This window comes from Lonchura striata, chromosome 3 (genome assembly GCF_050655825.1).
Source record: "Lonchura striata isolate lonStrDom1 chromosome 3, ASM5065582v1, whole genome shotgun sequence".
Classification (NCBI taxonomy): domain Eukaryota; kingdom Metazoa; phylum Chordata; class Aves; order Passeriformes; family Estrildidae; genus Lonchura; species Lonchura striata.
This window is the reverse complement of record NC_140705.1, coordinates 61,286,437-61,301,727: the sequence shown is the minus strand read 5'-3', so window position 1 is coordinate 61,301,727 and position 15,291 is coordinate 61,286,437. Positions and strand designations below refer to the sequence as shown.

Here is a 15,291-nt window from a genome sequence, read left to right as displayed (position 1 = left end):
CAACTTGCAGAGAGGAAAACTCAATTTCCACGTGCCTCAAGCTTTGTTTCACTAATCTCATGGTCATCTTTGCTCCAGCTTTTTTCCCCACTGTTAAATATATATATAGATTTGCAGTACAAAATATGCCAAATTACTAACTTCACAGTTATTCTTAAACCTAAATGTGAAAGTAAATTGGCAATAATCAGTCATTGGAAAATGAAGTAGTTGCATAAATCTAAAAACTTTGCTCTTTTTACCAGGTATGAATGCAGTCTTTTAATTTTTATTATCTTTCTTACTCCATCCTTCAATCTTTATTATATAGGTATTTTATACCTATTCAAAGTAAACGGAGAAATAAAAAATTGCCTAAATCTTATTAGTACTTTTAACAATAGGCCTAGTTAAAACATCTGTCTTTACCAAACATTTTGAGTTGAATCCTCCCCTGATACATGAGGTCATTTCCTACCCAAGTGGTACTTTATTCGACAGAAGAGCTACATATTAAACACATACATATTAACTGAGAGCATTTCTAAAAACTCCTCTTTTAGGCACTGAGAAGGTTTTTCAACAATATCCTGATGATTTTTAACTTGCATTGTTTCAGTAACTTATTCCTCACAAGAAAACTTAGTTTTTGCATGTCTGCTTATGTGAGAGTCACACTCCCACACATCCAAGTACTTACTTACCTTAGCACAGTTTGTACTCTATGACTCAGATATTAGAAATTGCAATATTAGGGGCATTGCCATGAGCACATTATGTTGAGGCAGTATTACAAATTTCCTACAAGTACCACAATATTATTATCATCATCATCATCATCATCATCATCAACATCAACATCATCATCATCATTGCTTTGGAGGGAAGTGTTTGTGGCATAATTCCTTGTAGACAACTAATCTGCATTTAAAGCAATTAAGGAAAGGCACATTGTGGATCGCAAAATCTCTCTCACAGATAATTAATCAATATCTTCTGATATTCACAAAATAAAATGCTGTTCAGAAATTCAAATGTCATTTGTTTAAAAAAGTGGAAAACAAACAAAACCCAAAGCCATTAAAAAAAAAAAAGCAAGTAAAACAAAAAACCAAAACAAACTCCCCCCACAGAAAAAAAAAAAAAAAAAAATCAATTCACCAAAAATTTCTTCAACATTCTTATCTGCTAGCCTGCCTAGAAATGATCAAAACTTGGACTTCAAGATGTTATGCTTTATTCTGTCAAGGTGCCAAGTAGCAAGAACACCATGCTACTCATTTTATATAATTGGATAAAATGCACCCCCACCCTTTATTATTATTTTCCACTCAGTTCTCTGACAGATTTTTAGACCTCTTGCTTCCTCTCCTGTAGTAGACAGCCCTTACTAACATCTCCCATCCCAGACACACCAGTGCTCTGAACTTTCTCCTTTCTAATGCCATCTCTCATCTCAACTGAATGACAACTATGACCTGTGTCAAAATCCCACTTTCAAGAAAATTTACAGTATGTGGCTTGTGAAAATTGAGTCTTTTTACAATTTACATACAATCAAGGATTTAATCGTTGGGATCTAAAAAATAACAGGGTAGCCCTGAATATCTGACTTTATATGGTTAAAGTCTACCTAACTATGATTTAAGCATTTAATCTAAAACCTGAAATGTAAACATTTTACTAAAGTACAAAAAAGTTTCATTCATACAGCAATGTAAAGGTTAAAGTAGTAAAATTCTGAATTCTACTCTGCTGAAAAATATTTAAGACCATGCCCAAAGGAAAATAAAATCCATTGCAGACCAACTTCAACAACAGTCACAAAAGACTTTGATGCTTGTCTTTCAATAAACAGAGTATGAAATCCATAGCAGCACATACAGGCTAATGGCAGCCTCCAATCTAATCTAGTCCTTATGAAACTACTGTACAGAGAGCCAACAGATACTCCTTTAGAAAGGACACAGGCTCAAAGAACCCACCCGTGACATATTTATGCTTCCTTTCAACAGTAGGAATTAGAAATGCATAATAAAGATGAATTTTTTACTAGGAAGAAGCCCGGCTGGGCCTGGCATGACAGTTAGCCTGCCTTGAGATTTTCTTCGTTAAAAGAAAAAAAATGGTGCACAAGAGTGTTATAATGTACAACATTCTGCCTCATTTAGATTTTCACCTTGACTTACAAGGCTAAGTGAAAGCTTTCCTAATGAGGCTAAGATTTTCTGTGAGCCTTGCTGAGATGTCTATTGAAGAGGGGAGAGTAAAACTGAAGAACGTTCAAATGGGTCTCTAAAATGCCTGGATAGCTTTTCAGTTTTAAAAAGATTTTGAAAATGCTGTAAACTTGGAGACTGTTTAACCTACACACAACTAAAATCCAAACTGCTAAAGGTGCCTGTCATGTAATGTTCAGTAAGTGTTAGTGTCTGCAGTGCCTTATTATTGACAGAGAGGTGACCAAAGGAGTGCATTCCTATATATTGAAGGAGGTGGTGCAAGAGGGAAGTAGGGGATGGACTGCCTAAGGCTTAGACAGCCCCAAACTCTTGTTGTCAAGAGCCTGATCACAACACAGTAGAGTTCTGCATAGAGTAACTTTCCTTTGAGAGTTTTTGCAACTTGACATAGTTTAAGAAAGCAAACTGGACTCCTTTTGAATAAACTCAAAACAGAAGATGTGCTCCAGGATTTCACTTAATGACTTAATGCACCTCAGCCACAAATGAATATTCACAGATCGAAAGAAGTGAAACCTCCTGCATGCATACAGAACAGATATCAGATCCTCACTAGCAAGAATGCTGCTTTACAGACTCCCTTATGTTGGGTCACACTGATAATGCCACTAGTCTGGTCTTCTGTTGTACTCCAGACCATTAAATTACACTCAGATGACTCTTACACTGCACCTTGAGGCTTCAGGGAGACTGCAAAACTTTTAGCTTGAAAGACTAAAACACATGCCAGAAACAAGGATGTGATTGCCCAATGTGCTTGCTGGGTCTGTGAACTGATGGATAAGATTATCTAAAGCATCTGGTGCTAAATTCATGCTTCTAGAGGATTCTTTATACATACATATATATGACATACAACTCCTCTGCATAAGCAGAGACCCTGAAAAGTGCTGAATTAATTGAGGATAGCTGCTAGCATGTGTTTTCCTACAAGCCCTTCATTTTTGCAGAACTTGAGCACAGTTGATATCAGATGAGAAGGCTTTGACTTTACTTAGTGGAATAGAAGCAGAAAATGCATTGCACAATCATTGATTCTTTTTGCCTTCCAGTAGCTTCACTATGATAAAGTACCTTATTGTTCAAATATTTATTTCATAAGACAGATCTATGGAAATTATATTTAATGGAAGTGATTTGTCTATCCAAGCCCAGACACCATTGGTCTTATTTTAAAGGGTTTTTTCCCCTTTAAAATAACTTTTCCAGATGATGGAGCAATTTAATATTTACCCTGCAATAAAGCATCTTAAGAGCTTTTTTTTTTTAAGATGTAGGAGTCCAAAACATGAGCTCCTCCCTTCATTTCTCCTAGAACCAAGGATCCCTGTGGTGATCAAACCTCTGCTGACAGGACAGAATCACAGAATCACAGAACGGGTCAGGTTAGAAGGGACCACAGTGGTCATCTGGTCCAACCTCCCTGCTCAAGCAGGGTTATCCTAGAGCACCATGGCACAGGATTGTGCCAGATGGTTCTCAAACATCTCTAGTCAGGGAGACTCCACAACCTCTCTGGGCAACCTGTTCCAGTGCACAGTCACTCACACAGTAAAGAATTCCCTCCTCATATTCAGGCGGAACTTCCTGTGCATCAGTTTCTGTCTGTCTTGTCTTACTGCTGGGCACTACTGAACAGAGCCTGAATATATCCTCTTGATACCCTCCTTTAAGATACTCCCAGACATTGATGAGGTCCCCTCTCAGTCCTCACTTCTCGAGGCTGAAGAGGGCCATGTCCCTGAACCGTTCCTTTTAAGAGACATGCTCCAGCCCTTTGGCGTGATGATGTCTCAGGGCATCGTGACTTACAATGCTGGTACTTCATTTCAGTCCTGTGAGATGGGGAGGCGGCTTGTAAGCATTGGAGAGCCCGCTTCTAGCAAACGTCTGTGTGGGACGAGTGGAAACACTGAGAAACGTATCGGTGCGTCAGGAACGCAGAGGGCACAACAAATGCTCTGCCCAGCGGTATGGGCACACGTGGAGCAGGGACACCCGAGGGGCGGCCCTGGAGCGGCAGGCAGGGCTCCGGCCGTGGCGGCGCGGGCGCGGGCCCGCCCGGGGGCACACAGCGGCCGCGCGTTCCTGCGAGCCGGGCCCGGGCAGCGCGGAGCTGCTGACTCACCGCAGCTCGCGCTTGGGAACCGGCGCGCAGCCGGGCTCTGCAATTAACTCGCGCTCACACCGGCGTCCCTCCGCTCCCCCGCGAACGGCCCGGCCTCCTCCGGCCCGCCCGGGACGCGGAGCTGAGGCTCGGGAGCGCGCCGAGCCCGCCCGCCTGCCCGGCTGCCGCCGCACCGCGCGGGCCCTGCGCTCCGCCCCGGCCGGGCCGCGGGGGCGCTCGGAGTCCCGCCCGCACGGCGCGCACACACCGGGACACACGGACACACACCGGGACACACGGACACACACACACGGGGCACTGGGACACGGACACGGACACGGACACAGGCACACGGAGGCGCACCCCGCGCCGCAAACATGGCGCTGGTGCCCTGCCAGGTGCTGCGCGCCGCCATCCTCCTGTCCTATTGCTCCATCCTGTGCAATTACAAGGCCATTGACATGCCCGCGCATCAGACCTATGGAGGCAGCTGGAAATTTCTGACCTTCATAGACCTGGTAAGTGCCCCCGGCGGCGGCCGTGGCCCTGCCCCCTCCCTCGGGCTGCCCGTGGAGCGGCCGCGGCCCGGGTGCATCGCGGCCCCCGGCGCTCGACGGCTTCGCCATGCGGTGACCTTAAAGCGGGGCGGCGACATGTCGGGGCTGCAGGGCCGGCCGTGAGAGGAGCCAGCCGGACATCGCGGAGCCGGGTGGTTCGAACGGAGAGAGGCACGGACAAAGCCGAGCGGCTGCTGCGTGTGAGCGGCCCTGGGGAAGGTGCGCCTGACAGCCTGTCACCCGTCCCAGTGCTGGTGATGTGTTTCGCCTTTTCTAATGGCCGACAGTGAACACCAGAACCTGCTGGCCCAGCATCTGGCTCCCGTGTGCTGTCAAAATAAAATATATGTCTTGCTCCTTTTGGCCCTTCTGAGGAATCCATCCGTGACAGGTGCAAGTGTGTCAGTGATGCAAAAAGAGCCAGGCAACTCCAACTTGCCAGATCCAGTTAGTTTTGGTTGCAAATCCATAAAGGAGTGTATTAAATAAAAGACATGTCATTTCATCATATTTCTTCATAAGGGTCCAGATCTGTAAGTCACCAGCATGCTGGCCTGCTGGAGAGCACCAGGTGCTAGTCAGGGCTATTTCTAATCTAAACTTCCTAAGCCTGCTGCCCCCACAACAAGTGTTCCCTTAGTGCAGGTGGGAGGAGAGGGGGCGGGAGGAAGAGAGGAGATGGGAGGAGAAACTTCCTTTCTGGTTCAGAAATATGATAGCCAACTTACACCTAGTACCTAGATCAAAATACTTTTTTTTCTTTGTATCCACGGTGTAACAAGGTGAGAAATTTTTCCGGCTCCAACTCACCGAAAAGTCCCCAAATGCAGGTATTTCAGTGCCTCCCAGCAATAACACCTCACTCAGAACTTCATTGTAGATTCACAAGTACTGCTGCTATTGCCTACATGCATGGTGCTGACTCAACAGGTTGAATTTGTGGGCTTGTAGGCCAAAGACTGAAACACTCATAGCCAAGCAGGTCAAGTGAACAAATTTCTGTATCAGGATTAAGTTAAGGTTCACTGAGGTCCGTATTTTATTTGCAGAGAAGAAGCATCTACTGTATTTTTCACTTAGGATAATTTTTTTTGTAGGTGCAAAAATTTGCTGGAGATCTGAGGATCCACAGCAGTAGCTAGTGCTTTTGCTGCAACTCTAAATTAGTGTCTTAAGGCTTGTTGTTTCTCTGGAGGACAAACTGGAATCTGTGTTTTTTACTTTTTGGGTTGCTGAACAGTACTGTCTATAATACTGGTTAATAGAAGTTAAAATAAAAGCCCAGTAAGTTATGGGGGTAGCTGTTGACTTCAGTGACAGTTGAACTGGAAGTGAACCAGCCAAATCTAAAAGGTGATAATCTCTTTGAGTCTCCTTCACCTTTTTCTCTTTTCTCCTAGCCCTGACAGTTGCTTGAGGACTGTCAACCAGGGTTGTCGTACAGTGGAAATTTAACTGTAAATGATAGTCATAGTTTTCCAAAAATTATATCCTTGTCGATGGCGAGTTCACGTGGACTTTTCCATCAAAGTATGTATATGGTTCGGGTGACATCTGTCAGGGCTCAAAAGGTCATGGTAGATACATAGTGTTTTTTAAAACAGCTAGAATAGGTATCAACTGCAGCTAGTTATTTCTGTCCTTTAGCTAATAGTTGTCATATGTTTCTCATAGTCAAGCCCAGTAGTTAAAAAAAGATTTAGCAAATTCTTACAGTGTTCAGACCTTCAAAATAACACACAATTCAATGGCTTGAATGCTTTTCTCAGTGCTAGCCAGTATGCAGAGCTCTCCACTTGCTGATGATACTTCTTTATGTACAAATGGCCCTGCCAGCATCTTATGTAAGCAAATCCATCTTTCTGTTCCATGGGATGACTAGGAGACTTGACAAAGGAAAACCAGTTAGATTCCTGAGGAGAATACCAGGAGGCATGGTTGGAGGATGTTAGGCACGTTTCCAAAATCCTGTATCTTGACTAAGTCTTGAAAAGCTCTTCCATAAGTTTCAGTTTGCTCAGCCATGTGCACTGTTCCTGTGTCAGTCACATTCAAAGGCTGTCTAGACAAAATATCATCAATGCCAGAGTCTTGGCAGACGTGTGTTCTTGCTACAGATTGTACCTCCACAAACAGAATTTCATCTTTGACATCACAGAAGCACGTAGAAGTTCTCTCTGCTTCCAAAAACTGCTACCAGTTTTTGAGAAAAGTCAGTTTATTACTTTAATCTGAAAAGTAATAAACTGACTTTTCTCAAAAGAACTTCTGCATGCTTCTGTTTATTACTTTAATCTGAAAAGTAGTTTGGATTTTTTTCCATCTGTCCATTTGCAAAGGGATGTTCATTCCAGTCTCAGCATCCATAAATCTCTTGGAGTTTTAAGTAGACAGTTTTGTAGAGGTGCTGTGAGAAATGATTTACAGTTATCTGCAGGTATTATACCTTTGAACTGAATTATGAAAATCTAGTCGTTGGGACTCTAAAACATGGAACAGTAAAACATTATAAGTGTATGCAGTGATTTGAACAGTAGACTTTGAGCCCTCACACTGTTCACGGAAGTTGAGCATTATGAGGAAGTCTTTTAATACAAATGTAATGTCGATGTCCATCCAAAGTATTTTGGATGTTCATATCTAAGTAGTGTTTTGGATGCCAATGTTCATTCCTAATCTCTTCTGTCCTTGAATTAGGAAGGAACCAATGACTTTTAACTGCTCTCATTCTGATGACTTACTTTTTTTTGCAGTTGCAAATCTGGTGGCAGCGTTCCCTAAAACACCTGTAACAGTGGAATATTTTTCTGGTTTATGAAGAAAACATATTGCACAGGCAATATGTTTTGACATTACATTCAAGATGCTCATGTCTGTTGTTACTAATAGTTATATCTCCACTTCAGCCTTTCTTCTTGGTATACAGAGGTGGTAGATACTTACCCTGCTTATTCAAAAGATGGTAAAGATACCTGCCTAGTACCTGTGTATTCCAAAGCCCACACAGAAAAGACAGTGGTGTCTTCTTTGTCATGTATAGAGTGGAAAACCAAGGTATGAAGAGGTAAAGAATTGCTGCCAAAACCAGTCAGTGGGCCCAGCAGATGGAATTATGGAACTGACTATTCAGGCTAGTTCAAAACTACATATTGCTTTCATTTAAACTCAAAACACAAACCAAGCCCTGAAGTTAGTTCCTGTGAAAACAGCAAAGAATTGGATTCAGATGGGATATTTCAAGAAAGGGGCCTAAAATTTCTTCTATAGCTGCCTTTGTTTAACTTAGATTCACGATTTTGTGCTTTAATAGTAGAATGCTGCAGGACAACACTGTCCTGTGCTGCATCCCATAAATACATTGTTGAGCCTCATAGCTGAAATTTAAGTTAGGCCGGAAATGATGCCAGCAAATATTCTTTGCAACAAGTTTGTCATCTTACATAAATCCCCCAGAAATGTTCCTTACATGGTTTTGTAGGTACTTGAAGTAGCTGGATTAAAAATAATAGTACCTGGTCATCCTGCATAAACTGCAATTACACACTTGCCTTTATAAATACACATTTATTGAGGAATCCATTGCACCAACTTGTTTAAAAGTTACTATTGAATTTTATTCTTCAGTTTCTCTTGGATCTCTTACTGTTGTTGGGAGAGGAGGCAAAATTAAAAAGAATTTGTCTTCTGGAATAAAGTGGAGAGCCTCTGGGTTGCCAGAAGAAGACCGAATCTGCTTTTTGGTTTTGAGTGTGTGTACTAATTAGCAGAAAAGTAACTTAGAGTTGTAAGTATGTACCTCCTTAGTAAGGGATGGTCTAAATACCTTCTAATTTTCATTGTGCAGTTTCTCTGGAAAACTTACTCCTCAAAGAAAGTAGAGTAAACCAAGATACGAGTGCACATATAGGAACAAATTTATGTTTTTTTTAGTTTTGTATTTTATATAATTATAAGGTCTCCCTGATAGGCAACACAGGGTAGTTAGAGACAAAAAGCAAGGCTAGATATTTTGAAGCAGTCTCAAATGTTATGTTTTATGCTTAATCATCATAAAATTAATGGTCCAAATTCAAATATCAGAATGTTAACCTGGGTATTCCTATGATTTGATTCAGGGCAGCCAAAGCTAGAGTGGAACAGATTTTGTTCATATATATCTGCCTGATGCTACACATTTATTATTCTCTTGAAAGAAATAGCAGGATGCTGTGTGAACTTTTTATACATTGCCTAGCAGATTGAGTTCTGCAAAAAATAGGAATGTGCTCTGTTCCCAGCCCATATTTTTTCCCAGTAAATGTTGCATTTTTTTTACAGAAAACACCTTTAGATTTAGTTTTATTAAGTTCAAATAAGTGATCAGAACTTATATCCTTGTCTTGGAAAACTTTAAGAGGGCCATGTTATCAACAGGACTAGAGATTCAAGTTGTTAGATTTAAAATTTATTTATTTAGTGTATTAGTTATTAAATCATATGAGATATGGTTACTAGACAACCAAAAAAGATCAGTTTAACAAAGCACAGCTAAAACTTTTTCGTGGTTTTTCCCCAATTTGGATTTAGTCGAGCTGATAGGAAATAAAAGGACCAGAAAATACTAGAGACCAAAAGTTTCAGAATTAAGGAATAAAAAACTATACTATTGGTGTATTATTTGAAATAGAGCAAGTTTCATTGCTAACTGCCACAAGCAGAGGACAAAAGTGAAAACTGATTCCACACTGTATGGAACATAACTATGACCCTTTTAGAGGATTTCCCTTAGTAAAATAAATTTCACCTTATGATTTCCTTTTTCATAATCTGTAAAGTGAGCCTGATATGCAAGAGTTTTATGGCTTTTGAGTGAAAAGATTCCAGAAGTGTTAAATATTACTATGTATTATTTCCAGTAGTAATTCTTCATCATATCTAAACATCTCTGTGGTGTTACTATAGCAGACAATACAGTCAATGGAGAATTTATCAGTTTACATAGAAAATATTGTGTTTTAAGGAATAGCAAGATGAAGTTTCCTAATGATATTTAAGGTAGTTGAAAGAAAAGGTAACAGTATAGGTAGGAGAGAATTTTAAGTGTTTCAGAGCATTTTTTTCACTCGTGGGCTGTAAACATGTCTGGGGAAGAGTAATGTATAGTGCTGTTGATGCAGTAATAAAAATGTAATAGTGTCGCCCTTCTTTATTCATAGAGCCGTTTTCCATTTGCTGTTGGTAGTGCAATTACAAATTGAGTGGAATTTGAGCACAACGCTGGAGTGTTCTGTTTTCACATTGCATTAGTCTGCCTTTATTTTACAATTGTACTTAAGTATGATGTACATTTAATTTGGGAATTCTCATGGAAGTTATGGCTATCTTGAACTATTTGTGTTGGCAATAGGGTTGGCAGCCTAACGCAGGAGAATGGAAGAGAGGAAAAATTGGGATAACTTTCCATGATGATAGATTTAACTAATGTCAGTAATATTATTTTAGAACTTAGAGTAGATAAGTGTTATGCACAGTGCCATCTTGTACAGTCTGTAGAGTTTTGCCAGAACAGTTTCAAATGCTGAAACTTCAAGAAGTTGGTTTAGTAGTCTATTGGTTGCCCTTTGAAAAACATCCTATTTACTTAAGTTGTGTAACAGTTGAATTATTTTCTTTAATATTTTATTATCGTGGTAAGGTTAATTAAAATAATCTTATATGCCTTCATATGGCAAAATTGTTTTAAACAATTGCTTTAAACAAGGACAACACATCTAGTGTTCTACATTAGTGTTCTTCGATGAAGTAAATTTGGTTCTGAGCTGTCCTAATCCATTGTGAATATAAGTATTTAAAAAATATTTAATCAATGTATTTTTGACTTTATATTTGTGTTATGTTAATGCAGCCATGTAAGTTAATACAAGAAATAGATTCTGGAAGATTGACCTTCTTAAGTTTTAGTAAAGATCTATATAACCTATCAAATAACACCCTTAACTAGTATAGAAAATTACAAACTTAGTGTTCTAAATTAAATACATTTGCAATAAAAATCAAATATTGGTTGATTCTTTGCAGTTACATGAACCTTAAGATGTACAAGGACTTGTAGGGTAGATGTCCATGTGAGTAATTTCTTGCTTTGGCCTTAGGCTGAAAAAGAGTATGTGCTAATATGCTACTGTACAACAAATCTGAATTTGACCTGTAAGTAAAAAAAAAAACCTTCGTGAAATCACAAAACCTTCACATTCCACAGATACAGGTTTGAAGATTTGAAGTAAAATGGTAGAATGTAATTAAGAAAAAATAGGCAATTCTACAGTCTATTGAACGCAATAGATGAAATTCCTTGTGAAGGATTATGCTGAGTGTGTATTTACCTAAACAAACCAATAAAAAGTATCTTCGATTCCTTCTATTAGTTGAAGTATTTTCTATGCTGCAGTCTTCCATATCTAATAATAGGTTTTGTGAGGGCCTGCATATCCTAATGCAGTATTTAGAAAATATTTTTTCTAATTGTGCTATTTTAATATAGTCTCTGATAGTGGGAGGAGCTCAGTGTGGGTGGAGAATTTCTTGCCATTTGGAGCTCTAATTGCTAATGCAATTCCAGGCAGTAAATGTAAAAAAGATCACCACCAGTGACAGGTTAGTATGCTCATATGTTTTCTGCAGAATTCAAGAGTGAAATAAATATTGTTGTATAAGAAAGTTCACATTGGATATTTCTGTGTTTGAAATAAAGGTGAAGTTACTGCTTGCAAAACACTCATGCAAAACATCAAACTCCTTCCAGTGTAGGTTTTTGGGATTTTCTTAAAGTATTTGAATCTAGTCTTCTCATCTTGATGTTCCACTATATGTATGTATATATGGATAAATATGGCTTATAAGGTAAAAAACTTGACAATTTACTTATTTTGTAGACCAGCTGTTTAAGTGGGTGAATATGGAAAGCTTTAATCCTTCCAATGAAAGCTTTTTCAAATTTTGCCTTATTTGCCAGCATTTATTTGTATAATTACATTTTCCCCATACTGTATTTTCCAGGGCTCTGAATTTGTTATTAGTCTTCAAAGCTTTGCCGGCTTTGTTCTATTACTCTTACTATGTATAATGCAAGATTTTTTGCAACTCAGTATATTAAATATGCTACCACTGAAAAAGCTGTGTTTAACTTTAGTGGATGGAAAAGTTAACCCAACTCTGAAGAAAAAAAAAATTCTGTTGGAAGCTTAAATAAAACTTCCAGACTTTTCAGACAGGAAGAAACTCTAAGTTAAAATTTATGAGTATGTTTTGGTAAGACTTAAAAAAAGCCCCTCTCCCAATTAGAACTGTGATTAAGTTTTTGGGTTTTTTTTTTAATACTGCAAAATTGCATTTATGCTGCAAAATGTAGGGATTCTGTTGGTTGAAAACAGGCTAATCTTATGTGAAATACTAGGGGAAAATAAGAACCTGATTTTCATTTGTATGAGGGCTTCCTCTGGCAACATAGCTAAATCCCAATTTTCCCTTGAGAGTTTCAGCGTACCATTTGGATGCTTCTAGTTGCATTCCCTGAATATCCTGTCTTGCCACTGCCCATACAAGCATCCAGTTTACAATAGGTTTTCCAATCAAATATGCCAAAAGGTGCAATTGTATAATTGGAATATATAATAATTTCCACTTTAATCTGTTTGTAGCTGACATGGTTCAGAGGTATTTTTGCTGCAGTTGTCTGTCAGGTTAGTTGTTTTAAAGTGCATGAGGACTCTGCAGTGTAGCTAAAAACAAAACTAGTACTGCTGCATTTTTCCTAGCTGAATATTTGTTGTTCTGGTTAAGTAGACTAGAACGTGTAGGAGAGCAGGATGTAAAATCCCTCACTAATTCCTTCCTTACTTGTAAACCAACACACAAGGGGTAGTGGATTTTTGCAATTAATTGGTCCAACTTAAACAATTTGAGAGGCTGAATCTTAACTCTACCAAATGCTGCTAGACTCTTCAGACTGTTTGAGCTCCTTGTGCAGGGAGAGACCTAGCTGAGAATTTAAATTTTAATCTATTAGGGATTGATTGGCTCATTTTTGGTTTCAGGCAGTGCTGTCTGTATTTGTATATTTTTTTAAAGCTAGGGGTTTGTCAACCTGAGGGCAAATTTACTTTTCTCTTCCCTATATTTGTGTATATTTTATAATGTGTGTTGAAGCCTTCTGGTCCTCACAGCACATAAGTAATAAATCATTATTTATTATTATTGATATTATTATTAGAATTCAGCAGGAGTGGGAGCTCCACATGCAAAGTACAGGTGGCATATGTTCCTAAACGTACTCAATCAGATGCAAAAGGAAGAAAAAGAAACTACTGACTTGAACTGCTGCTATATGAATTGGTGAAATGCCAAGAACACAAAAGGGATGTTTTTCCTGCAAGGTGCTTAACATGCTTGCGCCTGAAAGTGGTGGAAGCATTTCAGACAGCTGATGCTGGGGCAAGTGGCTGATCCTGAGGCACGGCAGTGGGGCCCTTGCCCATAGGGAAGACATAAGTTGTTCACGGCCACTGCTTGCTCAGGCTCAGCTTGTTAAGAAAGAAAGTGGGGAAGTGAGAGAGAAAAGGAATCATGACAGCACTTTGTACCTGGGGCGCATAGGTGACAGAGTGCCCCATGCTGACCAGTGTTGTGTTGTGACAAGCTGGTATTTAGGTATTTGACTGCCAGCTATGAGACCAAAGTGAGGGAGGGCAAGGGGTGGAGATGCAGGTTGGCTGGTATTTCTTGGTTAAACCAGCATGTGTTAGCTTCCTCAGACTTCCCTCCTTTCCTTTTCCTCTCTGTCATTTCTTCCTCCCACACACCCACACAGTCTCCCCACATAGCCCCCCTGGCTGGGGGCACTGGTGCCACAGTACCACTTCCCTGCGCATACGTGTTTGGTTTAGCATGCTGTGCTCAGCGCAGGGTGCTTGCAAAGCTTGTCCCTAGTTAGAAGCCATATGCACTGACAGATGCAGAGGTCCCCATTTGCTGTTCACTTAGGCTTACAAACAAATGGAGACTCCATGCTGTGAAAACTTTCTTAACTTGGGTTTACTTGTTCTATCTATGTTCCAAAGACTGTGCAGTAAACACAATTGTCTGCATTCCAGTAGGTCCCAGGAAGTGAGTCCCAAGAATGCATGAGTCACAGTGGAAACCTCTGCTGTGTGGAACTGCATAGCACTGTACTTTTAAACTGGACGTTCAGGAGACTGGAAGGGATTTGGTGTGTTTAGGTGTGAATACACATCTTTGTGTACATTTGATATAATAGTTATTTACCTATGCTGCACATAATTTGAAAATACCAAACTTCCAAAATACAAAGTTCATAGGAGCTACTGTAACAAAATACAAAGTTCGTAAGAGCTACTCTGTTCCATAGCCTCTTCATATGCTGTGCACATCTCAGTAAATTGGTCTGCTACTATTGAAGTCAGTTTAGGTCAGCAATTAATGAATAATGGGTCAAAGATTACAGCGGTTCAAGATGCTTTTCAAGTTTTTCAGTGTTGACTGTAGAGGACAGGAGAGAGTAGACAGCTTTTGGGTCAGCTGTCTCATGACCTACCATGGCTAGAAAGGGATATTCCTGCATTTATTAAGCAGCTAACGATCTTTCTAATTCTAATGTGTTATTATAGAAGATTAGCGAACAAATCTCCTTGACTCATTGCCAGTTTAATTTCAGAAGCTAGACACCTCAGGTTTTCCATAGATTCTACTATATGCTTTTAAGTTACATTGCATTTCAGGCTAAGTTTTATTTTCTTTTTTCATGGTTTGGGGCAGAAGCTACTTACAATTATTACCAAATACTACCAAAATACTTCAAAGATGGTTTGTTCCCTATTAATTACAAGGCTGAGTTCAAATGATGAGATGTATTTTATGACAATGCATTTTAGGAAGGGGTAGAGGGACCTCTTATTACTTTGAAGATTTGGACCAGTGGGATCTGAACGTCTCGATTTTAAAATTCAACCTGCAACATAAAAGCAAAATATGAATGTTCTTGAGGTTATGCAAGGGATTACTCTTTTCATCTACTGCTGGCTTTGTCAGTGAAAGTGCTGTCCCATTGCCCTGATCCATTTGTGCTCCTCATTGCTCAGTCAGGCTCCTCAGTTAGAGTTGCTGTCAGCTATCAGTCTATTTTCTGCCTTTTTTTTGTCTTACAGGAATCGCCCTGTTCGATATCTATTCCCCTGTTCTAGTATTTTCTAACCCAGCAGTCTCCTTGATGTTTCAGCTCTGTATTGCAGTTCCAGTTGCACACCCAGTGCTTTTCCAGAAGCCTGTGTTTTCCTGCCAAGTGCTGCTGTTCTTACCCACATACTCCTTACACACTTTCCCTGCCATTCACACATGAATGTCTTTCCTTCCA

The 15,291-nt window shown here is 39.9% G+C and overlaps 1 protein-coding gene across 2 annotated transcripts in view; it reads left to right on the top strand.

Moving 5' to 3' along the window:
• The first annotated feature begins 4,576 nt into the window (after positions 1–4,576).
• The window catches only part of AIG1 (androgen induced 1), a 124,377-nt gene continuing 113,662 nt past the window's right edge, over positions 4,577–15,291 (top strand). For both annotated transcript variants that reach the window (XM_085576683.1, XM_031504347.3), the window contains exon 1: positions 4,577–4,847. In XM_085576683.1, coding sequence (XP_085432809.1) covers positions 4,707–4,847 — 141 coding nt within the window. In that variant the 5' untranslated portion in view covers positions 4,577–4,706. The remainder of the gene's footprint in view (positions 4,848–15,291) is intronic.